This window comes from Metarhizium album, assembly GCF_000804445.1.
Source record: "Metarhizium album ARSEF 1941 chromosome Unknown scaffold_35, whole genome shotgun sequence".
NCBI lineage: Eukaryota > Fungi > Ascomycota > Sordariomycetes > Hypocreales > Clavicipitaceae > Metarhizium > Metarhizium album.
The window spans coordinates 128,117-155,784 of NW_024467609.1; the positions used below are offsets into that span (position 1 = coordinate 128,117).

At 61.3% G+C, this 27,668-nt stretch overlaps 11 protein-coding genes across 11 annotated transcripts; 5 read left to right on the plus strand and 6 right to left on the minus strand.

Moving 5' to 3' along the window:
- Nucleotides 1-632: 632 nt before the first annotated feature.
- MAM_07730 (uncharacterized protein) lies at nt 633-2,842 on the minus strand (the record flags this gene model as incomplete). Its single annotated transcript, XM_040826528.1, has 4 exons — nt 633-781; nt 849-1,304; nt 1,365-1,901; nt 1,969-2,842. The coding sequence occupies 4 exons, from the start codon at nt 2,840-2,842 to the stop codon at nt 633-635; spliced, it is 2,016 nt and encodes a 671-aa protein (XP_040675480.1).
- Nucleotides 2,843-7,472: 4,630 nt separating this feature from the next.
- Nucleotides 7,473-9,050, plus strand: MAM_07731 (uncharacterized protein; the record flags this gene model as incomplete). Its single annotated transcript, XM_040826529.1, has 7 exons — nt 7,473-7,625; nt 7,701-7,728; nt 7,787-7,958; nt 8,023-8,159; nt 8,224-8,287; nt 8,382-8,649; nt 8,724-9,050. 7 exons carry the CDS (start codon nt 7,473-7,475, stop codon nt 9,048-9,050), a joined length of 1,149 nt encoding a protein of 382 aa, XP_040675481.1.
- A 245-nt stretch (nt 9,051-9,295) lies between these two features.
- Nucleotides 9,296-9,736, minus strand: MAM_07732 (amidase; the record flags this gene model as incomplete). The annotated part of the gene is made up of 1 exon (XM_040826530.1): nt 9,296-9,736. One exon carries the CDS (start codon nt 9,734-9,736, stop codon nt 9,296-9,298), a length of 441 nt encoding a protein of 146 aa, XP_040675482.1.
- Nucleotides 9,737-10,638: 902 nt separating this feature from the next.
- On the plus strand, nt 10,639-12,168 carry MAM_07733 (uncharacterized protein; the record flags this gene model as incomplete). Its single annotated transcript, XM_040826531.1, has 3 exons — nt 10,639-10,980; nt 11,038-11,917; nt 12,017-12,168. The coding sequence occupies 3 exons, from the start codon at nt 10,639-10,641 to the stop codon at nt 12,166-12,168; spliced, it is 1,374 nt and encodes a 457-aa protein (XP_040675483.1).
- A 719-nt stretch (nt 12,169-12,887) lies between these two features.
- MAM_07734 (epoxide hydrolase 1) lies at nt 12,888-14,273 on the minus strand (the record flags this gene model as incomplete). The annotated part of the gene is made up of 3 exons (XM_040826532.1): nt 12,888-13,576; nt 13,659-13,808; nt 13,949-14,273. 3 exons carry the CDS (start codon nt 14,271-14,273, stop codon nt 12,888-12,890), a joined length of 1,164 nt encoding a protein of 387 aa, XP_040675484.1.
- A 1,113-nt stretch (nt 14,274-15,386) lies between these two features.
- MAM_07735 (C6 zinc finger domain protein) lies at nt 15,387-17,136 on the plus strand (the record flags this gene model as incomplete). Its single annotated transcript, XM_040826533.1, has 4 exons — nt 15,387-15,440; nt 15,542-16,099; nt 16,155-16,286; nt 16,411-17,136. The coding sequence occupies 4 exons, from the start codon at nt 15,387-15,389 to the stop codon at nt 17,134-17,136; spliced, it is 1,470 nt and encodes a 489-aa protein (XP_040675485.1).
- A 582-nt stretch (nt 17,137-17,718) lies between these two features.
- Nucleotides 17,719-17,958, minus strand: MAM_07736 (uncharacterized protein; the record flags this gene model as incomplete). Its single annotated transcript, XM_040826534.1, has 1 exon — nt 17,719-17,958. One exon carries the CDS (start codon nt 17,956-17,958, stop codon nt 17,719-17,721), a length of 240 nt encoding a protein of 79 aa, XP_040675486.1.
- A 173-nt stretch (nt 17,959-18,131) lies between these two features.
- MAM_07737 (NAD(P)-binding domain protein) lies at nt 18,132-18,776 on the minus strand (the record flags this gene model as incomplete). The annotated part of the gene is made up of 1 exon (XM_040826535.1): nt 18,132-18,776. The coding sequence occupies one exon, from the start codon at nt 18,774-18,776 to the stop codon at nt 18,132-18,134; it is 645 nt and encodes a 214-aa protein (XP_040675487.1).
- Nucleotides 18,777-19,437: 661 nt separating this feature from the next.
- On the plus strand, nt 19,438-20,279 carry MAM_07738 (Chloroperoxidase; the record flags this gene model as incomplete). The annotated part of the gene is made up of 2 exons (XM_040826536.1): nt 19,438-19,586; nt 19,670-20,279. The coding sequence occupies 2 exons, from the start codon at nt 19,438-19,440 to the stop codon at nt 20,277-20,279; spliced, it is 759 nt and encodes a 252-aa protein (XP_040675488.1).
- Nucleotides 20,280-21,539: 1,260 nt separating this feature from the next.
- Nucleotides 21,540-23,337, plus strand: MAM_07739 (MFS phospholipid transporter Git1; the record flags this gene model as incomplete). The annotated part of the gene is made up of 5 exons (XM_040826537.1): nt 21,540-21,695; nt 21,783-22,071; nt 22,133-22,267; nt 22,358-22,584; nt 22,657-23,337. 5 exons carry the CDS (start codon nt 21,540-21,542, stop codon nt 23,335-23,337), a joined length of 1,488 nt encoding a protein of 495 aa, XP_040675489.1.
- Nucleotides 23,338-23,712: 375 nt separating this feature from the next.
- MAM_07740 (flavin-containing monooxygenase) lies at nt 23,713-25,719 on the minus strand (the record flags this gene model as incomplete). Its single annotated transcript, XM_040826538.1, has 2 exons — nt 23,713-24,989; nt 25,050-25,719. The coding sequence occupies 2 exons, from the start codon at nt 25,717-25,719 to the stop codon at nt 23,713-23,715; spliced, it is 1,947 nt and encodes a 648-aa protein (XP_040675490.1).
- Between the last annotated feature and the right edge of the window lie 1,949 nt (nt 25,720-27,668).

A 27,668-nucleotide genomic window follows, 5' to 3' on the forward strand; every position in this document is an offset into this window, starting at 1 on the left:
GCAATGGTTCCAGCCTCAAGTCATTAAGCATGATCAGTGGCTTCATCCCGTCCCCGGAGGTGGAGGAAATTCCCCACGAGCACCCTGTTTCCGGAGAGCCCTTCAAGAAATCCATTGTGACGGCGAGCGCTAGGCAGTCCACAATAAAGGTGCCTTGCACTATCCATTCGAAAACAGTCAAAACAGCAATGCAGCTGGTTACAGAGGCCGAATACTGGGGCTTGGTCGCGTGGGATGCTCAAGTCAACCTCAAAGAAGGGAACGTGCCCCATCCCCAGTCGTATTTCTGCCGTGTTCAAACTTCAGATGCCAACTCTTCTGCGTCGCTCGATTCAACATGGCGAGAGGGCTGTATGAGATGCGGCTGGGATCAGATGGTTTTACTTTGGCTTCCGTCAAGGTTACTTGGCACAAAGTCAATCATTCAACTGAGCTATGCTACCACGCGACCCAGCTCTTCCAACCCTGTGCCGTATCGTGCCCGGAGTAGCTCATCCGAGCGTGTTGCGAGGCTCAGGCATGGCTGCTTAGGAACTTGTTCAGCCAGCAGGAGACCAGTCTACAGCGCCTGGAAGATTACCTCGCGTGGCTCCTGGTAGCCGTGGCCTGTTCAGCTTTGCTTCCGCCATTCCTCAAGCCACTTCAATCCAGTCCTCGGGGCTAACGTCGCCCGCCCAGACAGGTTTGTCGTCTTGGTTCTGAACGACGCTGTTGACCGACTCAAACTTTGTCAGTTTCAGTCTTCTTTGATTTTCGGCACAGGTTGCTGTGAGCGTAATGCCTAAAGACGGGAAGAATCCAGTCAGTAAATCTATCCAATGCTCGTCGTGGAGGCGCCGTCTGCCTACCTTGGAATGACCACGCATCGCCATCCAGAACATGACTGAGCACAGAGGTGCCAACGGTATCCCCGATGGCGATTTTGTCGAGGTCGCGAATGTCGACCGAGTCTGTGCCAAACACTCTTCTCAGGTTGACCACGCCGTTGCTGGAGAAGCCGGCTTCTACGCTTTTGCCAAGCGCGATTTGCCGCTCGCTGTGCCCGAGAGTAAAGTAGATGCTGTCCCAAGTTCCGCTCCCAAAACCGCTTGACACCCTGAAGTCATATCTGAGCTGTCTGACATGACAGGGCGTGGTAAAGGACCAGTCGCCAGGGCGGATCTCGAGCACTCCGACAGTCGATTTTTTGAAATCCCCCAAGAACGTCTTGTCACTGGTATGTTTGAGGTCCTTGTTGAGGCCGATGTATCTGTTGTTGAAGGCCGTGTAGGCGGGATCGGAGCATTGTGCGCGGATGGAAATATCTGTTCAAGCAGGATGTCAGCATGTAGACTGCAGCTTCTGCAAGCTGTTTCCTGTCTCACCTCGGATCGTGAAGGCGTCGTTTCTCAAGCTGCTTAATTTCCAAAATTCCCCCTGGGCGTTGAGAGTCATCTTGTCAATAGCGGTGATGTTGATTTCGTCTTGCCCAAAGTACTTTTGCATGTCCACGACCATCTTCCCGTGGGCGCCTGCGTCGGGGCTCTCAGCAAAGAAAAACTCGGCCGTACCAGCCGGGCCCTCGAGGGTTCCGCCGACCTTGTCCCACGTTCCCGCCATGAAGCCGTCAGACAGGGACATGGTGATCTCGATCTTGTTGATTCGGCGGCACGGTTCTGGGATTTTGATGGCCTCCTTGACCAGAACAGACAGCTGCTCGCACGCATCAGCATCCGCATCTCGCTGCGGCTCCTCTCTCTTGCCCTTGGGACCGCCGAGGAAGAAGTTCCTGAATGGCTGCAACGCAGCACGGCATTGGATGGCATTGGCAAGCCCCGATGCAAGTGCTAGCCGTACGTCTTCTGGAATCTGCACCAGAGACCAGTCAACCAGCGGCAGTGTCCAGGCGCCGAGCCCCAAAGCTGCGTCAAGTCGGTTAGCCATGGCAAAAGACAACGCTCACGGATGACGATGGTGATGAGGACCTACGCTGGGCATGGCGAAGAAGGGGAAAGGTGCGGTCGGGCTCCCTGTCAGCGTCCCAGTCGAGCAGCTCTCGTAGTGTCTGCCGCCTTTCCGGGTCAGGAATCATATGGCTGCTCGTGACCAGGTTCATGATCTCGCGCGCCCGCTCAACACGAGTCGTCCCCTCAGGGTGATCAAAGGTGTCGTGAGGTATCCCGACCGTCCCCCCGTACAGACCCCATCTGCCGTCATATTCAGCGTTCCGCATCCACGATAGCTGGACCGAGTTTATCCACGCCGGATAGCGGGGGTCGTTTCGAGTCAACGTCTGCAGCGGGCCTACGACTCCCGGATGCGAGAGGTCAAGCTGGCTGAACCGTATGACCTGCGACCACGGTATGCCGCCGACGTTTAGCACATCCAAGCGTTCAGCGCCGTCTTGCTGGCGGTAATGGAGCAGCATGGTTGGCGCCGCTGCGATTTCGTATATCCAGACGCGCCGCTCAACACGAATCTGCCGCGGGTCGATCCATCCCCATCCGATTGTGCGCGCCACCTCTTCGCTTTCTTGGAAGTTGAATATGACTGTGTCGAGGTGGTTTAGGAAGTCGGCAAGTTCTTCAGACGACTCGCCCATATGGACTCTGATGTTTCGAAGCCGTTGCCACTCTCGCGTTATTTCTTCCTCGCCGGGTGCAGGCAGACGACTGTTGCTAATTCCGCCATGGTTTCTGAAGTCCCTGGGCGATCCGAGGCCCCTGGGCCCTTCTGGGACAACCAGATAGATGGTGCGAGGAGGGGACATGGAGATGGTGTACGGCGGTAGTGTTGCCTCCACGGCCGCGTGCCATGGCAGACAAGCGGCCAACAACATGGCCCTCGAGGCCCAGGCGGGCATCATGGCAGCGACAGGTGGCTGTCGCCAACAGTGATTGCGATATATTGACAGATTGGATATGGCTCTGATCGAGTAGCTGAGCCCATGTCTTGCCGCAAGAAGCTGGGCGGCTCCAACAAGGTATTTGTACCTGGACCGTGATCGAGACGTTGTATTTCGACTACCGCACCTTGCGCAGCGACATGATGCCGAGCGACTCTTGCATGGCTGGAAGCAGCGCCACGCGCCGCGTTATAGCCATGCTACTTGTGTGGTGTGATATCAATAGTCATATGTGCTAGCCTGTTTTAGTCTTATATCCCTCTGCTATGCTTGGTTCCTTGCGTCAGGGACACAAAGGCCCCAGCAATATAGGCCCAAGCCATAAATGACGTAGCTTGACCTCTCTGCCACGCTGTTTTCTGATGCCGCGAAGGCCACATGCCGGCCACGACCCCATAACGCGATGGTCCAACGGTTGGGTTTTCTAAGCGATGGGCCAGTTGGCTATGATCTCGGCAGAATTACAGGAGTAGTTGGTCCGAGCTGATTCGGGCACTCCCGTGCCACTGTCGCGTTTGATAGACCATGGACTGTGGCCGTATTCCTGCAGCCAGCAGTTGCAATTGCAAGCTTAGGATTCGTGCAAGGATGGGCGATGGGCATCTCGGAGGCCAAAGATGAAAAGTATCCGGAGACAACTGGGGATGCCCGTGTACTACGTACCACAAGGGCTAGTCCCATCGTCAGCGGCCAGGACTGTCGCGAGATGCCCCCTCGTGCCTCGAACAACTGAGGCCAACTTCCATCGGACACCCGTACCAGTATTTGCAGCCCTGGCCCCCTCGGACCGTTGTTGCGCGTCTGCCAGCCCAATCGGCAGTTTACGTAGAGCCGATAGACAGGGTTCAAAGGCAAAGCCGAAGCCGGGTGCAGATATTCCTCCTGCGTACAATCTCGCACTCGGTTTTGAAATACAATCATGGGCAGTATAGCCTACAACGCCAAAAGAACCCGGCCCTTGAACCCTACATCTGCCGTTTAATCAGCCCATCAACGTACAAGCTCTGCGCGCTAGGATCTTCCTACTTGTATCAGCTGTTGGGATATGATATTCCCCATCGTGGGTCACTCTCGCGTCGGCCACCCGGTCGTTACAGATAAGAGAACGCTTCCCAGACAGCCCGACGCTCCGGATTCCAGACGTCTGCTGGTGCCTAGTCGGCAGGATCCAACCAACTACCAAGTTTCCCGGTCTTAACACTCTGTCATATGGCTCTCGGCATGCGCGGGAGCGGGAACACGTACCCCTACACCGAGTAGACCAAGAATTGAAAAGTTGCCCAGATCAGATATATTAATCCCGAAGCATATTAACCGGCTTTCTACGCAGCCGCAGAGTCGGGTGCATGGCTGGCCTTTTGGCAGAGACGTGTTGTTGTTTATTCGGAGGCTCCGGTCCGGGTGCTTAACGACCGAGTCACCACCCGGCCCCAGTTGCAGTGTTGCCTTCGCTTCTTGGACTCTCCCGCGTGTCGGCCAAGTGGTCCAGGTTATTGATTCGGGGATTCGCAAAACAGGCCCCGCGACCAGTTCGTGCTACCTGTCCTTGTCGGGCGTATACTAGCGACAGGATGCGAGCCAGCGATAACACGGGCCTCCACAATAGGATAGGTCTACATATTCACACCAAAAGTGCACGTCCACCGCAAATACGTCTCTAGTCATGGCGGTCGTGGTCTTATTTTCGGGGGAGACTCACCGTTTGCGAAAAGTCGGAGAGAGCAAGACTCAGATTCACTTATAATATTGTAGGGTCTCAACGTCCTTGGTGCGTCCATCTGCAGAACCCGGCTGACAAGGGCTACATGTCCAAGAAGATGCCAGTGTGTGTAACCCTGCTCTAGATGACTGAGGCTCTGACCGCAAGTTCCGTGGAACGACTACGGGCTCCCTTGAGCATCCTTCGAACGCGGCCTTGTTGAAAGCCGCGGGCCGCGGGCCGCCGAGGCGATGCACAAACCGCAATCGATGCTGCTCATCTTGACGCTTGAGGGACGCTAGCTTTGAACCTCTTCAAGCTTCAGGACAGCTTAGGCTACAAAGTTTGTTGCGAGTCCGGGAGTATAAGACGAGCAGAAGCAAGCAGCGCCAAGCTTTACGAGGGAGAAAGTGAGGTGCCAAGTAATCCAGATCCATCTTGGAAAAAGTTGTTCAGGATGGGCACACAAGTCGTGTTTGCACACCGTCCCAACGTCGTTTGGAAGCCCCTGCTGCACTACAAGCGAGGCACGGGGAAATCGCCAAGCAGCACATGCAGGTTGCCGCGGCTGATTGCCATCCTGATACAGGCAGCGTCGCCGACACGGGACGCTATTTTTGTTTGCCTGATCCCTGCAACACCACCGTCGCCCGATGTAGAGGAGGAGAAAGCGTGGCCTCTCACAGGTATCCCTGTCCACGAGTCAAGATGCGGCCAGTCTGTGACTCGGTTCAGCCAAGCAACCGTACGTGGTGCTTGCGTGTTCGTCAGTAAAGCAGAAACCCAGGATGAATCACTGAAAGGGTCACTTACCCCTTGACTTCCTTTTTCTCAGACCCCAACGCCAATGACATCAGTATAGGAAGTCACGCACAATGCATATCCAGCTATGATTGTCTGCGAGGCGGGATTTTTCGGTGCCAGACCACAACCACCCATGCCAGACCCCGTCATCATATCCAGGCGCGCAGCAGCAGTACTTGCAACCCCTGAGGAACACGGGTCCTACGCCGGCCGGATGCGCGGATGCTCAAAGCTAAAGCAAGACGCGCGTAGGAGCGCACAGCATGTGTAACTTTTCTCACGAGCCATTGACACTCGATGCTTGCAAGATCCCACCGCCTGATGCCTTGATGCCAACGTATGACGGGTGACGAGGCAAATTTCGCATCTTTGCTCGTGTAAAGTACTCGGTGCAGCTCATCTAAAAGAAACACTTGCTGTATGTACGCCGCGCCCAGTCTTTCCCGTCTTTACAATGGCACGCAAAGCTATCACACTAGCCGTCACGATTTCTGCTACTTCAGCAGCGGCCATCGCGGAGAGGCCGCCGAGGTTGGTGAAATCCCGTTCATGGTGACGTATCCAAGAGCAGGGTCGGAATGCCACGGCGCAGGACACCATTCAACGTACTCGAGTAGCGTCTGCACCGCATGATTCAATTTAGTCACACGCATCCACTTGACCAAACATCTTGGAGGCGGTCGAAAAAAGGCGGCCAGTTGGGACCGATATCCCGCCCGTCAACGAGGATATGGCAGAAGCAGATATTCAAAGACAGTTTCGCTGCTGTTCAGCCAAGTGGCGTGCTGAGAGTCGAAGCACAAGTCCTCATCCCTTACCATGGCGGCCCCGACGGTCCACGCTCGCACACACCACGTAGTTGAGGAAGCAGTGCAGTACATCCCGCAGCCAGTCTACGTCGCAAACTCAACCAAGTGGACTCCGGTTCGAGGGTCCGGGAATTGGGCAAAGTGCTGTAAGCGGTGGCTGCTCTTTGACGTCATACTCGGCGCCACTTGCCGTCTTTCTGTACTAGACACGGATACCTCCCCGATCCACGGGGTCAAGACTCCGGAGTGACAAGTGACGAGGGAGAATCTGTCTCCACGGGGCCGCACGCCGTCCGGTTTCGCAGGGCTACAGGAGCCGCATGTCCTCGATGAGCAACGAAAGCAACGGTCATTACTGTCAAGACTTGGGAAAACGGGCTTTGCAGCTGTGTTGACCAGCAGTTAGCTGAGGGCACAGCCGCTTACTCAGCAGTGTCCAACACGGGGTGGTCACGCCTCAGTAGGCAACGCCGCGACACAACAGATGGCGTGGCCCGATGCCACGTTTATGGGTTAAATAGAACGGGCCTCCGTCCGTCCCTCGTGACGAATACGCGTCGAAGCAGTCCAACATGCCATGCCGTCTCGTCAACCAAGTTATGGTGGCCCCGCCGTCCATTTGATCACCATGTCGTCCGATCCGACTCGGTGGCTTCCCCAATGGTCCGAGATTTGTCGGATCCGCTGGCGAGCCGTTGATGTCGCCATGTAATCATGTCAAGGCTTGCCGAAATATACAAGGTGAAGAAGGAAACAGTTTCAACACTGATAGTCAAAGATGAAGCTGTCCACGGGCATAAGCTAGCAAAGCAGAAGCTTACCAAAGCGGTCAACTGTCAACTGGTCCGTCTCTGCCACGATGACCTGTTCAGCGTTTCTTCGGACATGGGCAGTCGACCAATCAAGCCATGGTGGGGCACCCCTCCGCCAAGCGGCGACAAGTGGGGCGCGCCTCGGGGCACCCGCCCGAGCACCGCCTAGCTCGTGCCCGGTGCTCACGGCTTCATGGAGCACTCGAGATGCCAGCAAACTCAGATGCCATGGGCCGCGACCCAGAGCGTCCTAGACGCCGGGGCAACGCGCTGAGAAGAAAAACCTTGTCCACGACCCGTCGAAGCTTTAAAAAGGAGGGCCTGCCATGCTGCGCCGTCGCCCCGTCTGTCCAAGACGCTCGAATTCCCTCTCGCCCGGCGGCATTTGTCGATGTGAGCGGCACTCACAGCCCGTCGGGGTGTCGATGCCGTTGCGACATTGAAAGAGACAGTCACTCGGAAACATGGCCGCGACACCGTTCCGGGTCGAAGCCTGGATAGAATACGCCATCGGCATCGTCATTCTCCTCGGGCGGATTGCCCACAGGGTGCACGTCGTGGGCCGGAACTGGCACGGAGACGACTTCTTCGCCGTCGCCGCCGTCCTCCTCTTGACGGTGCGGCACTCTTGATCCCGGTCCCGTCCGGCCCGTGTTGCGCGAGTTCCGCTGACGCTTCGGCCGCAAAAACAGGGAGAAACCGCCATGCTTGAACTGATAGGTAAGCCAGCTGTCCGGTGTCGAGCGCTGCCGCGTCTGACGGGTCGGCTTGCAACCAGGACAATGGGGATCCATCGTGGGCTTGACCGACGACCTTGCCCTCTCCCTGACAGGGGCCCAGAAGCAACGCATCGTCATGGGCGCCAAGGCCGACATTGCCGGATGGTGCCTGTACATCACGCTCATATGGTGCCTGAAGGCGTGCATGCTCTTCTTCTACCGCCGCCTCACGTACGTCACACAACCAACCCTCCTCTCCGGCCGGACTGACGCGGCCCGCCGCTCGGCAATGCAGGCTCGAAACTCGGCAGAAGCGCCTCGTCACCGTGGCCGCCGTCGCGTGCGTGTGCTCTTACGTTGCCACGGTCGGCGTCGTCCTGCTCCGGTGCCTGCCGTTCCGCAGAAACTGGCAGGTCTACCCGATTCCAGGTGGTAAGACCAGCCCTTGTCCCGGGAAATGCTCCCATCCGCGCGTGGCGTCCGTGTTTCTCAACAGCCGGTCCAGACAACTGCGCCAGCCCGAATCAGATATTTCTCACCCTAGTCGTGACGAATGTGTTGTGAGTCAGACTCATGACGGCCAGACTGGCTGGCCCGCGTGTCTACGCAGCCGCATCCGCAGCCGCATCTGCATCTGACACGTCTCGCACACAGCACGGATCTGCTCCTCCTGTTCATCCCACTGCCGCTGCTGTGGATCGTGCGGCTTCCATGGTCCAAGTACGACTACGACGGCGCTGGCCTTTTGGCCGGTGAAGACACAACACAGGGGGCTGGGCTAATGACGACCAGGAAACTCGTATACGGGCTCTGGCTCACGACAGGCATCTTTGTCATTGTCGCGAGTCTGCTGCGATGCGTCCTGTCTTTACAGAATGCGAGCAAGGTCGATGTCTCCACGATATGGGCCATCCGCGAGACGGTAAGACGCCGCGCGCCCCCAGCCCAGCCAGCCACGATGATGACCGTCTGTTGCTGACCGCGACCGCCGCGCAGTTTGTGGGCATCATTTCGGTCAACGCGCCGATCCTGGGACCGTGGATCATCCGGAAGGGCACCGTCATTGTCCACAGCGTGTCGTCCCGGGACCGGTCCGGGAGCGACCTCGGCCCCAAGGCGCTCTCCGTCGTGACCATCGGCCGCGCTCATCGGCCGCACTGCCACGGCGGCAAGTACGGCCCTACGGACTGGACGGCCATGAGCGCCAGCGAGGAATACATGGTGGGCGACGAGGTGCGGCGCCACGGGGGCACCGCGGCCCCGTGGTCGTGGTCGGTCGCCGCGCCGGAGCAGGTCTGGAAGAGGGACCATGTCAGAGTTTAGATGAATTCGTGGTTTGACGGGGGCGTTGAACGGCATAACATTGCCTCTTTCTTTCTCTTGTTACAAATTGCCACCTGCAAGTTGCGGCTGTACATGAATTTCTCCCTGTGTTGCTGTCTTTTTAGACCAGGGTTTTTGGTGCTCTCAAGACTCGTCCCGCTCATCGTCCCGACCTGACATGCACAGCTCATCAGACACTTTGCGCGTCTCGCCTCGAAACGCACCCACCCTCGGTTCTTACCCTGTCATCCGGGACCGCGAGCCATGTCGTCATGCAGTGCGCTTGGGACCGTACTGCCTGAGCACTGCATCCTGCCACTCGGGGCACGGTCCGACCCGGCCAGGTAGCCAAACACCTTCTCCATGGCGAGTCCCAAGCCGAGCAGCCTCTCGTCGCTGCCGAGAGGGCCGCCTATTTCGATGCCGATGGGCAGGCCGCCGGCCGTATTTCCCACGGGGATGCTCAGGCCCGGCATGCCGGCATTGCTCCCCGGGTCCGTGTTTCTGGTGTAGGCGGCAAAGGCGTCCATGGGCGGGCCCCCGTTGATGGACACGTTCCCGGAGCCATGTACCGTGTCCATGGGTGTGGCTGGGACGCTGGTCGTGGGAAAGTGGATGGCATCGACGCGGCGCTCTCGGAAGTAGTCGGCGTAGAGCTTCTGGAGGGCCGGGCGCCGTACCGCCATGACTTGGTCGTAGACGTCTCCGAGGGTGTCGTCCGTTGCACTGAGCTTATCGGTACTCCGGATGGGAAGAGACCAGGCACGTTGGCGACGAGCATCTCGAGGGCTCAAGTACAAGAGTGCTGCAACAAGGAGGAAAGCCCGCGTACGTTGTAACGCAAGGCTCGCCAGCCGATGACGTAGCGAGGAGCCATGCTCAATCAGAGGTCAGAATCTCCGTGTGTCGCGACTTACGACTTACTCGTGCCCCGCCCCACCGTTGAAAAGGGCTCGCTAGGGCTCACCACAGATGTATGGTCTGTGGCACTCCGCTCCGTGACGGACCAATCCGGTCCACCGGTCCTGGCATGGGAGCCGTTGGGGTTGGCAGCCTGTCAGTGGAGACGGGAGGATTGATTAACAACCCCCTTGATTAATTGTTCGAACGTTGTCAGATGCACTCCGTAACTAACTTACGTACTGCCGAGAAGAGGCGAACGCACGGGGACCTACCTAAACACGCGTGCATGCTCCGTAGATGGCGCCGGTTCGAATCAGGAAAAGCACGCAGGGCTTGTTTTTCTTTTGCGGCAAAGATGCGAGTGTAGAGTTTTTTTCAGCCATTCGGCTGCTGCCTAGCGCCCAACAAAACGAGACCAGTGACCACCGCCCGTCCAATTTTGACCGCTCAGCATCAGAACGCCGCACAGCGCTGCACAGCACCCGCTGCGGGTTGAGACCCCCCGGGGGCGAGCGTGTGGCCCAAGCCATGTTGGGTTGGCGCGACCTGTCAGCTTCGTGGTCTGGTCTGGTCTGGCTGCGTCGTTTTCTGGCCTCCCGCCCCGTCAAGGCCCGTCCCGGCCTCTTCACCTTCGCGCGTCTCCATGTCTTGACTCTCGACGGCCACTGCTTGCAGCTGCGACTCGATGGCACCCGCGTTAGGGAAACGCCTCGCCGTTGCGGGCATCATTGCCTTCTCGGCCCTCATCGTCTACGTGTGGCAGAGCCAGCTGCTCCCCGACATCGACAAGTTGCTGCCCATCGTCCGTGCCAAACCGGGCGCAGGGCCGCCCGTTGCGGTGCCGCCCGTCGTTGCGCACAAGAAGATTCGCTGCCCCCGCGGCTTCGGGGAAGGCCAGTCGGCCTCGTTCGAGAACAAGTCGTCCGCTCGCCCGCGGCAGCATCAGCTCGTCACGGCGCCCAAGATAATCGCCCTCGTCTTCTTCGGCAGACGGGCTACCGTGTCCATTCTCGACTGCTACCTGAAGGTACGTGGAGAGCGGCAGTCTTCAACGGCAACCCTCCTGTCTTTGCGTGCGTGGCAGCGCAACCTAGCGACGAACGGCGGTCTGCTGGACCAGGTGGTCTGGCTGCAGCGAACGAGCAACGCCGAGGACCTCGCGCTCCTGGACCGCCTGCTGAACAGCGAGCCGCAGTACGCCAGGCAGGTCGTCGACGACGCCGACGCACACGACTTTGCCAGCTCCTACGACGCCGTCGTCGACGCCAACATGTACATCAAGATCGACGATGATGTCGTCAGTCGCAGCCAGCCCATCGCCCTTCCCCTCCCCTCCCCGCGCTTTGTCCCGCCGGCTCACGCTCAGCAGGTCTTTATCGAACAGGACGCCATCCGCTCCGTCGTCTGCACCAAGCTCGCGCGGCCAGACTACTACGTCGTCTCTGCCAACGTCGTCAACCAACCCATGATCAGCTGGATTCACTGGAACCTCGGCGCGGTGCGGCCCTACCTCCCCGGGGCCGGCGAGGAGTACCCCGCCCCCGAGCCCGGGCACCAGGTCGACTGGAGGGCATCGGCGTTGCCCTCGTGGAACGGGTCGGGCGGCGTCGACATCGACGCCAGCTCCTGGAACTCGCCGGACGGGAGGAAGCACCGCTGGCTGCCCGTGCGCGGCAGGCCCGACCACGTCCTGGAGAAGACGCCCATCGTGGAGACGCAGTATGACGCCTTCGGCACGGGGCTCCACAGGTGGCAGGTCGCCGCGCAGGAGCACTACAGCTTCTTCGAGAACCTCGAGTCGCGGGAGCTGTGGCGGTACAAGTTCAACACCTGGGACTTCCAGCGGCTCCGCATGGGCATCCAGTTCATCGCCATGATGGGCCACGACATCAACGCCGCCAAGCCCATCGGCAGGGACGACGAGGAGCACTTCTCCGTCACCATGCCCAAGAAGCTGGGCCGCAGTAAGTCCCTGCCCTGCCCTGCCCTGCCCAGCAGCGGCGCGCCGTGCCGTGCTTCGTGCTGCCGGGTCCGAGGCCGAGGCGCTAACCTTGCGCTCGCAGATGCCGTCGCCGACGGCCGCGGCGTAGTCTCCCACTACAGCTTCGGGCCGCAGTCGAGAGATGGCGGGTTGGACACGACCGACGTGTTGGATCGTTATCGTTCCTACGCCAAAGAGAAGGTCTGCATGGGTCCCATGCTATGGTCTCCGTGAGACGTGGAGGCTCCGTCCTTGGTCGCCGTCGTCGTGCCGGGACAGCGGCGCGGAGTTTTGGAGTTGGTCTTTGGGTCTTGCACAGTTGATGCATCTGCATTGTACAGTAGTCCAGGAGGGAGGGCGCGCGCTCCCTCTAGGCGTTTTGGAATATACATCTGTGATTTTTTTTTGTTTTTACTTCCTACTTTTATTTTTATTTTTTACTTTATCAAGCCGTGTGGAGTATGGTCCAAGTATAGACTAGGCTTCTCACGTCTGCTCGTTCTTGTCCCCGCAATAACTAGTCCTAGCTTTCTACGCTTCAACGCCCAAAATACTTACCATAGTTGGTAACGGCGTACCTGGGGATTGTGCCCTCGTTCAACTACACGTGGCTGCTGTAGCGTCCACACCCAACCAATACACGCTTGAGGCAAGTGTAATCATCACCAGGTCACGGAGCCTGACGGCACCTAGGACTGCTCCGGAGGGGAGTTTCGACGGGTGGAGTCGTCGGCTGGCGCCTGAGCCGACAGAACCCGTTTGTCGAGCTGCCTTCCAGCGACACGCAGTTTCTCGTCGCCGCTTTTGACCATTTTCCCGAGTCGCTGGAGCACGGCCTAGGCCTCCCTTGTGCCGAGGAGGAAACGAAACCGCAGGGCCATGGGGGACACGGCAGCCGTCGACGCCGGCTGCGTGCACAGAGCCCGTCGGGTACGGAGCGGACCGGGCGGCCCTCAACAGTCGAGAGCCAGGCGTGCCACGACGCCGTGAGCGCCGCCGCCGGGGCCAAACATGGCGCGCAGGTCGGCGGCGAAGAGCTCGGGCTCCTCAAAGGCGGCAAAGTGCCCGCCGTGCGTGTGCGTCGCCTCGTACACCACGGGGCCCAGGCACCTGGCCCACGGCCGGGGCACGGCAAACAGGTCCCTGGGGTAGTAGGATATGCCCAGCGGGACCGAGGGCACGTACCGCGTGCCCCTGAAGGACGCCGCGCGCGCGCGGTTCGCCTCGTAGTATATGCGCAGGCTGGCGGCGGGGCCGGGCGCGGAGAAGTGGTAGACGGACACCCAGGTCAGGACCTCGTCGTCGGTCCAGGCGTAGCCGTCGGTCCAGTCGTGCAGCTTCTCGTATATCCAGGCCAGCAGGGCGACGGGCGAGTCGGCGAGCGCGAAGCCCAGCGTCGAGGGCTTGGTGCTCTGCTGCACCATGTAGCCCGAGCCCTCGGCGAGGTACCAGAGCGTCCGCGCGAGGCCCTGCCTCTCCGTGCGCGAGTGCCGGCCCAGGAGCCATCGCAGGCCGAACCACAGCGACTTGAGGCCGGGCGGCCGCACGCACGGGAAGTTGACGTGCGACGCGAGGCAGTGCGCCGGGTAGCGCAGGCCGATGAGGCGGGTGATGAAGAAGCCCCAGTCTCCGCCTTGCGTCACTGCGGCGAGCGAGCGGTCAGCACCCTGGCGAGCAAGAAGTCGTCGTCGTCGTCGTCGATCCGGCGCGCCGCGTGTACTCACCGTAGCGGGCGTAGCCGAGCCGGACCATCACCTTGTGCATGCACTCTGCGTACTGGTCCAGGGCAAAGCCTGGCTGCCGGACCTGCTGCGAGAAGCCGAAGTTGGGCAGCGACGGCGCGACGACGTGGAACGACTGTCCGTGCTGCGGGTCTGCAAGCAGACTCAGCATCTTGGTGACTTCCAGGAAGCTCCCCGGCCCTGGCCCGAGTCGTCTTGGTTAGCAGGCTGGGATCCGGCCACCACCACCCCGGGGACTCGACGCGGACGTGGGAGGAGGAAGCGGCACTCACATCCGTGAACAAACAGCAGCGGAATGGCGTCTGGCCGGGCGCTCCTCTGGTGGACAAAGTGGATGTCGAGCTCGTGGAACCCGTCGACGGCAATCTTGGTCGTGTAGTGAGGGAGCCTGTTCAGCCTCTGCTCCTGCGCCCGCCAGTCAAACGTGTCCCGCCAGCGTCTGGCAAGTCGCCCGACGTCGTCGCGGGCCGCGCCATAGCTCCAGTCGTCGGAAAAGTCCACCTTGTCGGGAAGCGTAGCTGTGGCCAGTTTGGCCTGCAAGGCAGCCAGGGCCGAGTCTGGCACGGCGATTTCGAACGGCTTGATCTCGGGGGCCATTGTCAGTCAGCGCGACATGACTCGCGCGATGGGCCCTTGACGCTGATTTTGCTCCGGAACCTCTCCTTGGAGAAGACTATCCGTCTGAGCTTGGCTCCGACGTAAGCTTGGGAACGCAAGGGGAGGAGGAAAAGGGAGGGGGGGTGATCCTGGCCGTCGATTAGACCGACGTGGTGGAGTTTGACCTGATTCGCCGCGGTTGTAAACTTTGTAGGAGGAGATGCATCCAGGATGACTAAGAACGGTCAAGCCACTGGAGCAGAAGCGAAAAGCCCTGCTGCTCGGTCATATAAGAACTGCGTCGGCGGGGGGAAGTAAGAGCGGCGGAGTGCCGGTGCATCTATCAAGGCCGCCGATTGACGTGAGCGGCCAGGATGTCCAGACGACGCGGCTACAACTTGGCAGCCTAGGCGGAGGAATTCGCGTCCCATCTGATTCGGTTCAGCAAGGGCAAAGGACCACGACTTTGCTTGGATTCTCGAGGCACTCTCCAATAGCTCTCCGCACTACTCTACTCGAAACCTGCCGCCGCCATCCTGGGCAGTCGGGGCCGGGGGTCGGGAGACGGGCAGCATTCCCTCCCCCCCTACCCACGAGTCGATGCAGACAACAAGCAGGGTCGTGATGGCGGGTAATTGGTCTGAAGCGTACGGAGTAGCAGCGAGCAACTTTGATTTACATGGATGGGGGAGTCGTTTGAGTTGGTGGTTCGCGGCCAACACGCCAATAGAAAGGGCGACTTGAAGAGGGCAAGTGGAGAGCGAGGCCGCGTCCAGCACTTCCATTTGAAGAGACGACATGGTGGCAGGGAACCTGTATTCCGTACAACCTGCTCTTCTCTACCAGCATCTGCCAGCATCGTACCCTTGACAGCTGCCCTGATGGTTCGTGGCTGTTGCAACGCGCCAGGGTGGGCTCCATGGTCGGGTTCCCCGGCCCCCCGGCAACTGACAAGCACAACCGACCGAGCGAGGACGGCAATACCAGACGAGAGCTGGTATTTAAAAGCTCTCTGCCTTCCAGCCTAACCGCAAGCTCCTTGGCGGGTTTTCCAGCTAAAGAGGGACTAGAGCCGCGTGGTTGTTCTTCCCAGACCACGACGGGGCGCAGATCATGAAGATCAGACAGCGCACCATCTGTCACACATGTAGAGCACGCAAGCTTGGTGTACGACGCCCACGTCCCCCCTTGGACCCCTTGCGCAGACGAGCAAGCAAGCAAGCAAGCAAGCCGGAACTGGGCACTGGGAACTGACACGTCGGCTTTAGTGCGATGGACGGTCTCCATCCTGCTCGCAGTGTCTCAAGAGCAGCCTCGCGTGCGGCGGCTATCACTACGACCTGATATTCGCGGAGCCGCTGACCCCGGGCCCAAGGGCGGCGGGCGGGAGGAGACGAGCCGCGCTGCCCAAAGACGCCGCCGTCGCCGCCGCGAAGCCCGGGCTGCCGCCGCCGGGGATTCGCCAGCCGCTCTCGTGGCCGCTGAACGACATCCTGTCCGTGGTCGTGCAGAACTTCATCCCCATCCGCGACGAAGCGGGCGTGGACAGCAAGGCACTCACGGCGCCATCCCGAGTGTGCGGGTCGTGGATCGAGGTGGTGCCGGACCTCAAGACGTCGGGGCCAAACGGCCACGCGCTGACGTCGTCCATCAAGGCCTTCGCGTTTGCCATCACATGCTGCACCCGCCGCGTCGGGGCCAGCGTCGTGGACGCCCTGGCGGCGCACGGGACGGCCCTGAGCTCGCTGCACCACGCGCTGATCCGGGGCCGCAACGAAGGCCCCGACGAGCTCTCGGCCGCCATCATGTTTCTGTTCCTGTCCGAGGTGAGCCGCCGCGTGGCCGGTTCGACTGACCGTGCTGACCATTCCCCTCTCGCAGATCCTCATGTCGGCCAACACGAGTCCGGGCATCCACATCGGCGGGCTCTCGCGGCTGATGCTGTCGCGAGGTCCGGCCTACTACGCCCACGGGACACCACACAGAATCTTCATCGGGTGTCGCCCCTCACTGGTTCGTTGCTCCCCAACCCGTGCCGTCGTGCCGTCGTCTCGTCTTGTTCTTGTTCTTGTCTTGTCTTGTCTTGGTCGGCGAGCGCCCACGAGCTGACGTGAACCCGCTTGAACCCGCGACACAGGTCATCCACTGCATATGCGACCGCCGGGCGTGTTTTCTCGAGGCACCGGAGTGGTGCACGATCCCCTTCCACGCGTCGCCCGCGGAGCCGCTCCAGGAGCTCATCTCCATCGGGGCCTGCATACCGTCGCTGCTCCAGGCCATGGACATGGACGTGGACGCGCCCGCCTGCCTGGACAAGCTGCTCGACACCATGAGGCGCCTCGACGGCTGGCGCCGCTCGTACTCGGCAAAGCTGGGCGCCGCGTACGGCGCTGACGTCGCGGCGTCGGCGGCGACCACGGCCGACGACATCTGGTACCCAGACATCACCGTCGCCAACAGCCTGACGCACTACTGGGCGTTTTGGATCATATGCGCCACGTACGCCGTGCAGCTGCAGCCGCGGCCGGCGTCCCGGGAGGCCATCCGGTCCAAGGCGGTCCTCATCATGAAGAGCGTCGCCTACCTCACCCGGGAGGACATGAAGCTGTTTGGGGCGACGTCGCTGGGCCTCCCGCTCCGGGTCGCGTACGAGTATTTTGAGCAGCAGGTCGGCGATACCGAGTCCGCAGCCCTGTCCGACAGGGTCATGAGCAACATCCACGACAAGGGCTACTCGTACCTCCGCGTCTTCATCGAGTCCGACGCCAAGATCCTGCGTCCCCTGTCGGCCGCGAGACGCGAGCGCGCCAGCCAGCGAGGCACGGTCGTGGGCAGGCCGACGGCGCCGCGGCTCGCCGTCTAACGTGACAGGATGACGGCCGTCTTGTTTTCCTCCCGTGCGCGCCGCCAATGCTGAATGCGGGCCGTCTGCCTCGCAGGGAGACGCTGCGCGCACGAGTGGGCGGCGTCCTTGGGCGCACTTATTATGGATCTGGCACCGGTCACGCCGTCCGCGGCACGGCGATTAGTGGTGCGCATCTTGCATCTTGCATGTATGCAGACTGACAGATCGGGACACAGAACCGGGGGCTGGCTGGCGGTGACGCTTGGCGCATCTCGAGTCGCAAGTTGGCCGTCAAAGCTTGGCGGGAGACCAAGCTTACTTGCTCACCGGCTTGGAACCCGGGCGGTGTCGGGTGTGGGCGGCTATATCTGTGCTTTACCATGGGATTTGCAGTCGTGGACATGGGATTGCTGTCCTGGGAAACCTCTGTATCAATACTCTTGTGATCACATACAAAGGACAAGAAACCCTGTCTCGGTGATGATGTGCCAGCGCTTCCGGGTGTAGAAGAAGAAGAAGAAGAAAAAGAAGCCCCGCCTCTCGCAGCGGGCAAAGTCAAGACGTCCAAAACGGCAAACCACCATGGTCATGGTGCGGCAACTAGGCCGTTGGCCGGTTCTGGGCCGCACCCTGTCCGAGAAGCTTGACCTTGTTGCCCGTCAGCCCGAAGCGCCTGGCCATGAGATACAGCCTCAGGCGCAGCGGGACAAAGTAGTACATGAGCCAGGCAATGGCGACGGAACCCCCGCTCCAGAACCAAAGGGGCCTGCTCCTCCTCTGGACGACGCTCACCACCCTGCGAGCGTACTCCTCGGCATCCATCGCGCCCTGCTGAGACATGGTCACCCGCCGCAGCCAGTAGTCCTGCAGGGGAAGGTATCGCGAGTCTCTGGGGAGAGACGGCGCGTCCTCGCGAACTGGTCAGCGACAGGAGTTAGCTACCGACGCAGGCACATGGACAAGGGCGGCAGAGCACTCGCCTATGTTGCTTTTGACGGCGCCCGTGACAACGGTCACGACGTCGACCCTGCGCGACGAGGCCGGTCAGTGGTCAGCGGACTTGCGGACAAGAATTCGACATGGCGGGCCCAAGGAAAGCCAACACACCCAAAGGGCTTGAGCTCCATGCGGAGCGAGTCGCCGTAGGCATGAAGCGCCGCCTTGGTGGCGTTGTACGCCGAGGAGTAGGCCAGCGGCACAATGGGGGCGACGCTGCCAATGTTGACGATGCACCCGCCGCCCTTGGCATTGACGAGGAGGCGGGAGAAGGCCTTGACGACCCTCATGACGCCCAAGACGTTGACGTCGAACATGGAGGCCACGACGCCGTCGACGTCGAGGTCCAGCGCCGGCCTATGCGTGGCGGACCCGGCATTGTTGACGAGGACATGGAGCTCGTCGTTTGCCATGGCGGCGACGCTCCTCGCGGCCGCCGAGACCGACGCCGTCGACGAGACGTCGAGCTCGACGGCCACGATGCCCGGCTTCAGGAGCTCGCTGGCGGCCCCGAGCCGTCGCACGGCGCATATCACAAAGTAGCCCGCCGCGTGCAGCTCCGTGGCGAGCGCGCCGCCGATGCCCCCGGCTCCGGCTCCCGTGACGAGGGCGACCTTTTGGTCAGCTCTGGGGCCTGGGCCTTGGGTGATTTGGTCTGCCATTTTTGCCCCCCGGGTCGACTGACAATATTTCGCCTCGTGACTCGTCAAATGCCAAAGGGTCTCGGTCGGCCTCGGTGCTTGGTTATCTTTTGTCCGGGTGCACGAGCTGCACCGCACGGTACGTAGTTGTTGGGTTGGCCGATGACGGTTGACGACCGAGCTCAGGATTGAGGATTGAGCGGCAAGGTCGAGGTCGAGGTCATGGCCAAGGCCAAGGTACAAGCCTCGGTTGGTCGGCCTGGCGCACCTGCCGAGGCAAACTTTGGGGTCCGTCGTCGACGATGCGACCGAGTTGGTCGGTTGGTTGTTTGGACGAAGTCGAGTTTCAAGCGTCGAAAATAGAGCTCAGCACGGAGTGCTCAGATGGTGACACTGAGCCCTAGCGAGCCTTTTAAAAGCGGGGCGCTGCGCGAGTACTAAGTTCCCGCGAGCTGCGCTACATCAACCGCCCCGACACGCACGGCCCCGGTTTCAGGTTCATCCTATCGCACGGAGCACGCAGATGATGCATCGCCGCCGAGAAGGAGATGCGTCGCCGCCGAGAAGGTGATGCGTCGCCGCCGAGAAGGACATGCCGCCTGCCGGCGTCCTTATAAGTCGGCCTTGCGGCCCTCTCCTCTCCGGGCCGCAGCAAAGCCTCCCTCCAAAGCTGCTTCTCGCCATGATGCTCCCACGCATGCCTGTTCTCGCCGCCACGGCCGCCCTGGCCGTCGCCTCCGCGCAGACCACTCGACCATGGCAGGCCCCGGGCCCGGATGACTCTCGCGGTCCCTGTCCCATGCTCAACACGCTGGCTAACCACGGCTATCTGTACGTTCCCCGGGCCCGTCGTCGTCGTCGTCGCCGCACAGCGTTGCGGGGGGGAGGAGAGAAGGAAAAGGCTGACCAGCAAGACCACACAACGGCCGAAACATCACGGCAGGCCAGTGTGCCGACGCGGTCTCCCAAGGCCTCAACGTCGACCGCTTCTACGGCACGGTGCCGGCGAGCTTCTTTGCGTTGGGCTTTGGCAAAAGCACCTTTGACCTCGAGGACCTCAACAAGCCCGGCGTCATACAGCACATTGCGTCCCTGACACGCAACGACGTGACGCCCACGGACCAGAGCCTGACCGCGGATCCCACACGGATCGCGGCGCTCCTCAACGACAGCTCAACCGACTACCTGACCGTGGCGTCTCTGGCCGCGAGCCGCGACCGCGTGGAGAAGCTGTCGGCGCCGCAGAGGCTCTCGCCACAAGGGCAGCAGACGGCGTACTTCGAGGCCGGCATGCTGCTCATGATGATGAAGGAGGGCGAGGTGCCGTCGGCGCTTACGTTCCCCGACCCGCGGACGTGGCGGGCCCCCAAGGAGCGCGTGCGCGTGTGGTTGACGGAGGAGCGACTGCCGGAGGAGCTGGGGTGGAAGCGGAACGCGCGAACCGTGAGTGCTATGGATTGGCCGCCCGTCACGGCGGCCATTGAGGCCGAGAGGATGGGGTTGAGCGCAAGGAGACGGTCGTAGGTAGACTGGCTCGTGGTGTTGCCGCGGCCGCGTCCGGCGTCCGATGAGCCTGGCCGGAGCGGGGAGTGTAGAAGGCGCCGGGCGTCTTGTATGGCACCACGACTTCGCGGGTGAGAATCAAAAGGCACCGGCGTGGACTTGTGCATGGGTACGTGTGTGATTCGTGGGACTGAACGGAGCTCAGAATGCAATCGACGAGGACGGGGCCGAGGGCGAGGCCGAGGGCGAGACGAAATGCCTCCATGGCAACCCGATTGGCCTCGTGGCAATGAACAATATTCAATAATAGACTGTACTCCGTACTTTTTCCCTGTTCCGCACTCTCCACGTACGCAAGCGCACCAGCTCCGCGTCATGCCCGTCGCCAGCATAGCATGCCTTTGTGCTCGCCCCCCTTGCATGCCCGCGCGGAACCTTGGCCGCCACGAGACGCGCTTCCCATGTGCGTACTCGAGTGTGTATTCGGGAGGAAAACATGGCAAGGAAAATAGCGGTTCGTTGCCGGCCAAGGGATCCGCCAAGAGCCGCGGGCATGGTACCGCGAGACTAAAAGAAAAAAAACCTTCCATCAAAGGCGGAGCCGCCTCGTGGGTCGTCCACGCCATACGTCCGGTACGGCACGTACGTGCTGTCCGTACAGACATGGCTGGTATACCGTACGACGACGAGTCAGTGGCTGGGAGTTTTGCGAGCACAACTACATGTATCATATCCATGTCCAACCAACCGACCAACTGGGTGGTTTCAGCTTTCGACGTCCCCCGTCCGAGTCGACTCCAGCTCCAGCTCGACAACCTCGTAACCCAGCATTCCGCTCCGCCCGAACCCTGCCTCCCGGCACCATGGCCGACGCGTTATTGCATGGTCCCCTCCCGCGGCCTCCCGTTTATTCGTCAGTTCGACGGCCAAGGCCGTGCCGGGCAGGCAGGTCCCAATCCCAGGTCGACGGGGCGCAAGCCTCCGGTCGTGGTACGTAGTATTTTCTGCATACGTACATACTTGAACACGGAGTCAGTCTGTGGCCACCTCGTATATCTACAGCCTCCCCCGCGTCCCCACGTCCCATGTCCCGTCAAATTTCTCTCAGTCCTTGTTGATCGCGACAGCCCCCGAGGCAAACCAAAGCTGTCCGGCTGAGCAGGAAGCCAACGGCGACTCACAAGTGCTCGGGCTACGCGGGCCCCCCAGCGAAGAAGCTTCGTTCTGCTCTGCCCAGCTTGCTTGCTTGCTTGCTTGCCTGCTTGCTTTGCCGTCGTAAAGATGAGTCTAGGGATAGCCAGGGAGGCCGAGGCCCGGGACGAAAAGGCCCAGGAGCACGTGGAGTCGTCCCGAGCGCAGCACAAGACGTTCTGGCAAGCGGCCATGCCCGTGTTTGCGTGTGGTGCCGGCCTGTTCTCGGACGGGTATATCAACAACGTCAGTGCCAGGAGGACCGCCGCCGCCGCCGAAAGGCTTCCTCGCTCCCCTCCGCGCCCGCCGCTCGCGTACTGACTTGTCGGGCAGGTCATTGGGTCGGTCAACACGGTCTTGGGAATCCAGTATGGCCCGTTGTACAAGGACTCCCAGGCCGCCAAGTACGTCGCTGACATTGCCTTTGCCGGGACCGTCGTCGGCCAGCTGCTGTTTGGCTTCCTGTCGGACCGCTGGTCCCGGTCAAACTCGCTCGTCGTGTCCACCGTCATCCTCATCGTCTTCACGGCCCTCGCGGCGGCCTCGTACTACCGCGGCGAAACCGCCGGCATGTTCAGCATGCTGGCCGCCTGGCGCTTCTTTGTGGGCATCGGCATCGGAGGTGCGCAACAGAACAAGGCCGCACGGCTGGCCCAGGAATCCCGCTAACAACCCCGTGTCAGGCGAGTATCCCGCCGGCAGCGTCGGGTGTGCCGAGTCGACGAGCGACTTGAAAAGGGGCACCAGGCACCGGTGGTTCATCCTCTTCACCAACACCATGATCAACTGTGGCTTCGTCTTTGGCGCCTTCCTGCCCTGTAAGTCCGCGACTGGCGCTCTCCCCCTCCCTCCCCGCGGTCGAGGGGCCCGACTGCTGCTGACTCGGGACGTCTTCTCGTCGTGGGCAGATGTCATCGCGGCGGCGGCGCACAACACGCACTACAGTGCCGTCTGGCGAGCCAGCCTCGCCGTCGGCGTTGCCTTCCCGCTCGTCTTGCTCCTGCTTCGTCTGCGGCTGAAGGAACCGCCCGAGTTCACCAAGGAGGCCATGCGGAAGCAGACGCCGTACCTTCTCGTGCTCAGGTTCTACTGGTTCCGCCTCCTGTCCGTCAGCCTGATTTGGTTCCTGTACAACGTCAGTGTTCCCTGCGCCGCGCGGGCGCCATCTTGGTGGCCGTCCCCCCAGACCATGCTAAGCCGCCCTTAGTTCTCCGTGTACGCCTTCGGCATCTACTCGTCGTCGATCCTGAGCGGCCTGTACGGCGGCCGGGCGCCGCTGACAACCGTGTTCGGGTGGAACACCGTCATCAACATGTTTTACCTGCCAGGCTCCATCATCGGCTCCTTCGTCAGCGACAAGCTGGGGCCCAAGCACACCCTCGTGCTCGGCGTCAGCGCCCAGGCCGTCGTGGGGCTCGTCATGGCCGGCGTCTACGGCCAAATCTCGACGAGGGTCGCCGCGTTCGCCGTCGTCTACGGCGTCTTCCTGTCGCTCGGCGAGCTGGGCCCCGGCAACAACATTGGCCTGCTCGCCGCCAAGACGTGCGCCACGGGCGTGCGAGGCAGATACTACGGCATCGCGGCGGCCGTGGGCAAGATCGGCGCCTTCATCGGCACCTGGGTCTTCCCGTACATCCAGGCCGCCGGCGGCAACAGGGTCCAGTCTGCGCAGTACCCGTTCTGGGTCGCGTCGAGCCTTTGCATCCTGTCTGCTGCCATTGCCTTTTTCTGCGTCCCCGACATTGGGCAGGATACGATTGCCGACGAGGACGTTCGCTTCCGCGACTATCTCGAGGGTCAGGGCTGGGACACGCGGCAGCTTGGCTTCGGCGTCGATACCCAAGGGTCGGAGGAAGAGAGGCCGGAACGCGCGCAAAGGGCAGACTAGGCCGCTTGGGAACTGCGTGTCCTGCTAGGTTGCAGCTTTTCTTGCCGTGGATCCGCAGGCACAGGGCAGATGATGTGGAGGGGAGGGCGCATCCAGGCTACGTGACTTGTGGGACGGAAACAAGGCGGCCTTTTATCTTGGAACGTCTAGAATGGTTGGTGGCGGGACGGATGCTGGACCAGGATGCATGGACATGGACCTGATGGCCCCTTGGGTGTCCAGGGGGTGCAGAAAGCACACATCATCACGTAGCACGGTCAGTCGGACGGTAACGTTACCTGCCCAGCAGACGGGGTAGAGAACGGGATACGGAGTAGAGAGTCGAGACGCGATGATTACATGCCGCACAACTTGCAAGCCCCCCAAACCTCCAGACTAGTTCTCGTCGTAGTCGTAAAGGTGCTCCTCCATGGCCTTGATCTGCAGCGCCAGCAGCAGGGAGTAATAGCGGCAGAGGCCGAGATTGCCGCCGTGAAACCAGAAGCCCGGATAGCCGCTGCGCTGCCACATGGTCCGCCACTCGCCCTCCTCGTTGAGCCCCCAGACGTCGTGCACCTTGTCCGCGACGGCGTCGCCAAACATCTGCCTCGCGTGCGACCTCATGCTCCGGAAGCCCGTGGCCAGGACGATCTCGTCGGCCTTGAGCCGCGACTGGTCGCTGAGCCGGAGACCGTCGGGGAGTATCTCGGCAACCTCGACGCCCTGCTTGACCTTGATGCTGCCCTCGGCGATGAGCCGCGCCGCGCCGACGTCGATGTAGTAGCCCCCTCCCCTCTGGAAGTACTTGAAGAACAAGCCGGCGCCGTCGGGCCCGTCGTCGAGCTTGAACCCGGCCCCCGCCAGCCCCTGCAGCATGTCCCTGTCGTGCCGGCGCTGGGCCTCGGCGACCTTGACCTGGAGCGCCTTGAGCACGCTGTTGGGCATGCTCTGGACCAGCAGGTCGGCGTCCTCGACGGGCGGTCCGCCCTCCGAGTAGAGCCCCCCGAGGGCGATGTCGGTCACGGCACGCGACGAGACGACGAGCGTGCTGGACCGCTGCACGACCGTCACGTCGTAGCCCTTCTCGGCGAAGTCCTGCGCAATGTCGAGGGCCGAGTTGCAGCCGCCGACGACCACGGCCGTCCTGCCGCCGGCCCCGGGGGCGACGGGCCGCGCGCCCGGGAACTCGGACGAGTGGCAGATGCGGTCTCCCCGGAAGGCGTCCGTGCCCTTGATGGCCGGCTCGCTCTTCTCGCCCGAGTGGCCGGTTGCCTGGATGATGTGGCGCGGGTGCAGGGTCCGCCGCTCGACGGAGCCGTCTGCCGCCGACTCGCGCTCGACATGCACCGTCCAGCGCTTCTGGGCGTCGTCCCAAGACGCCCCCGCCAGCCGCGCCCTCGTCCACACGTTGAGCTCCATGGCGGCGGCGTAGGCCTCGAACCACTGGGCCAGCTTGTCCTTGGGCGTGAAGACGGGCCACTGCGGCGGGAAGCTCAGGTACGGCAGGTGGTCGTACCAGACGGGGTCGTGGAGGACGAGGTGGTGGTAGCGCCGGCGCCAGTTGTCGCCGATGCGGTCGTTGCGGTCGACGACGAGGGCGTCGACGCCGAGCGCCTTGAGTCTGGCCGCCGCCGTCAGCCCAGCTTGCCCGGCGCCTGGGCACGTCGCCGTGTCTGGTCAGCCAACAACAACAGCAGCAGCAGCAGCAGCAAGTGGTCCGGGGATCGACGCACCTATAATCAGCACGGCCGGCTCGCTTCCGTCGCCGTAGGCGGCCGCCGCGGCCCGGGCCTCGGCCCAGTTGCGCCGCCCGGGCTGGGCGCCGTGCAAGACGCCGAGCGGGCGGTGCGAAAAGGTGCCCTCAGTGTGGCCCTTGAGCGACCGCAGACTGGTGTACATGGTGAATATCTTCCACTGCCCGTCCTCGCGGGCGAGCCGCATCAGTCCCTCGGCGCCGCCGAGCACCGTCTCGACGGACAAGAACGCCGTGATGCCCGCGACCCGGCCCTCGCCGTCGAGCGGAGCCACGGCCGGTTGCCGGGCCGCGCTCCCGGCGTCGACGGCCACGTGCTTGATGCGCAAGCCGTCCCTCGACCGCGCGCATTCCGTCAGGAACTCGCCGATCTTGGCGCGTCCCTGCACCGTGCGGAAGCTCCACGACAGGGCTAGGTGGTCGCGCCAGAAGCCGTTTTTCGCAAACAGGCTCTGCGTGGCCTGAAAGGTTGCATCGCCGAAGCTGTCGTTGAGGAGGCCCGTCATCTTCTCGGCCTCGGCCAGGGGGTCCGCGTCTCCTCCGACCGCTTCCCCCTCCGGGGCTGGGAATTGGGCAGGGACAATATTTGCCGTGCCGGGCAGAGTATGCACCGTGGGCGCCGTGCCGACGGCGACGACTGGTGTTGCCATTGGGAACTTGCTTGTTCCTGTTGTGGGTTGCGCTTCGGTTCTTGCTCGCCCTCAAGACTCGCCTCGTCTCCTTTTTCTGGGCGCATATCAGAAGAGAGGGGTCCGTCGGGGCTACATGGCTATATAACGTGTCATGAGGTTGCTATCTGGCCATGATGGTGTCATGCCCCAACCCAAGCCTCCCTTGGGCACCTCTGCTGCTCCTTGCGGCAGGCAAGTCTCAAAATGTTCCGACTTGGGCTTCAGATGCGGGGCTGCCTGCTAGGCATTTCGGGCCTCGATTTCGACGTGGCTTGGCTCGAGTTGTCCAACTTTGCGTATCCGTAATCAATTGGCCGCCAACGTCGTATTCGGCGCATCATGGACCGATGTCGAGACCGCGCACAGTGTCGATAGTGATGTGCCGTGGAAGCAACTGCCTTTTGCGGGTTACGGTTCGCGACGATGTGATTTGAGGACATCGACTCCGACGCTGGACTCTCTCCTGACGACGGAACTCCTCTTGCGGATGCGTCGATTGCTTTGCGTAGCGGCAAGACAAGCTCACGCATCGGGGCCGGCCGTGCCACGCGCTCCTCCGCCCGGGCAATCCCGCCACCGCCCCAACTCCAAACTCCGAACTCCGAACCCCACACTCCGGAGTGAGTCGTCGACATATTTCTGGATAAGGAATCCCACGTGGCCGCCGCCCGGATCGGGGCTCGTCGCCCATGCCGTCAAGCCCGACTCGGATACAAACAGCGACAGCGCACCGCCCAGGCGACGTCCTGGTCTGGCGTGCACACCGTCGCCCTCCGTCCGGTGGGTGCCGTCCGGGTCGACAACCAGTCCCGGTCGCTGAGCTGATTTCTCATCAGTCGTTGCTAGAAATGACAAAGACGGTCAATGGCAGCATGGAACGCGGTTTGCGCATTCGCGGCGGCGAGTTACGTAACACTTATATGTTCAAAGCGAGCATGTTGAACCCAAAAGACCAGTCACGTCATCAAAGGCCTTTGCTTTCCAAGCTGGATGGCGTGTGGAGGGCATGGCGGGATGCATTTTTCGCACATCGCTCATGGCACGCGGCCAAGGCAATGGAGCTTACCGACGCCAAATGCGCCGGCACTTCCGGGGGCGTGCCAGTGTTTCCTCATAATTGGCGCACGTCATCTGTGACAGACTCGCCGCGGCGTGCGTCCACTCCGCATGCTGTCGGCAATGAAATGTATCTTGACTCGAGTAAGACCAACGAGACAGCTGCTCGCGTTGCTTCTGCTGAAGCCTGCTACTTCTACCTGTTGGCCGCTAACAAATCAGAGCAGCTTAACATGACCGATGGCATCATCCAGTTACTCCGTACCGTCGAGTCAGTCTCAGCCGCGGCGAGGAACCCTTTCAAGAGCATGTGTGCGGGCCAGCGTTCACAGCAAGTGACGGACCTGCGGTTTTGTATGCGTATACAGAAGCGACAGCAATAGCAGAGCTCTGCCCGACATACTGCATTGCTACCTTCTCACAGCTTATCGATCGCGTAGGCATCGTTCTCATCTTGCTCACTGACCATAGGCGAGTCGGGATGGCGTCGTAAACACACGCGGGCAATGACTAGACTAGGTCATCATCTTCAGCCACCGCCTTGAAGCAGATCCCGTACTGGCTGGCGAAAAAAAAGGTTTGCTCGTGGTCAATTTTCTTGATCCTTGATCCGTTCGGCGCTCGTCAAGAGCACAGGTTTGTTGATTCGCACAGTGCAGCGTACGGACATTCCTTGATGCCATTGCTGCTGGAAGACCAGCAGGGTAGTCATGGGAGATCATAAGACGATGCCTGGGGTTACAATGAATACTGAGCTGTTGAGAAAAAAAAAAAGGGCCAAGGGTAAGGAAGAAGAACGAAGGCTTTGCCAAACAGAAAATGGTAATGCCATTGCAAGCGTGCGCGTGATATATTACATATTTAGTATTAGG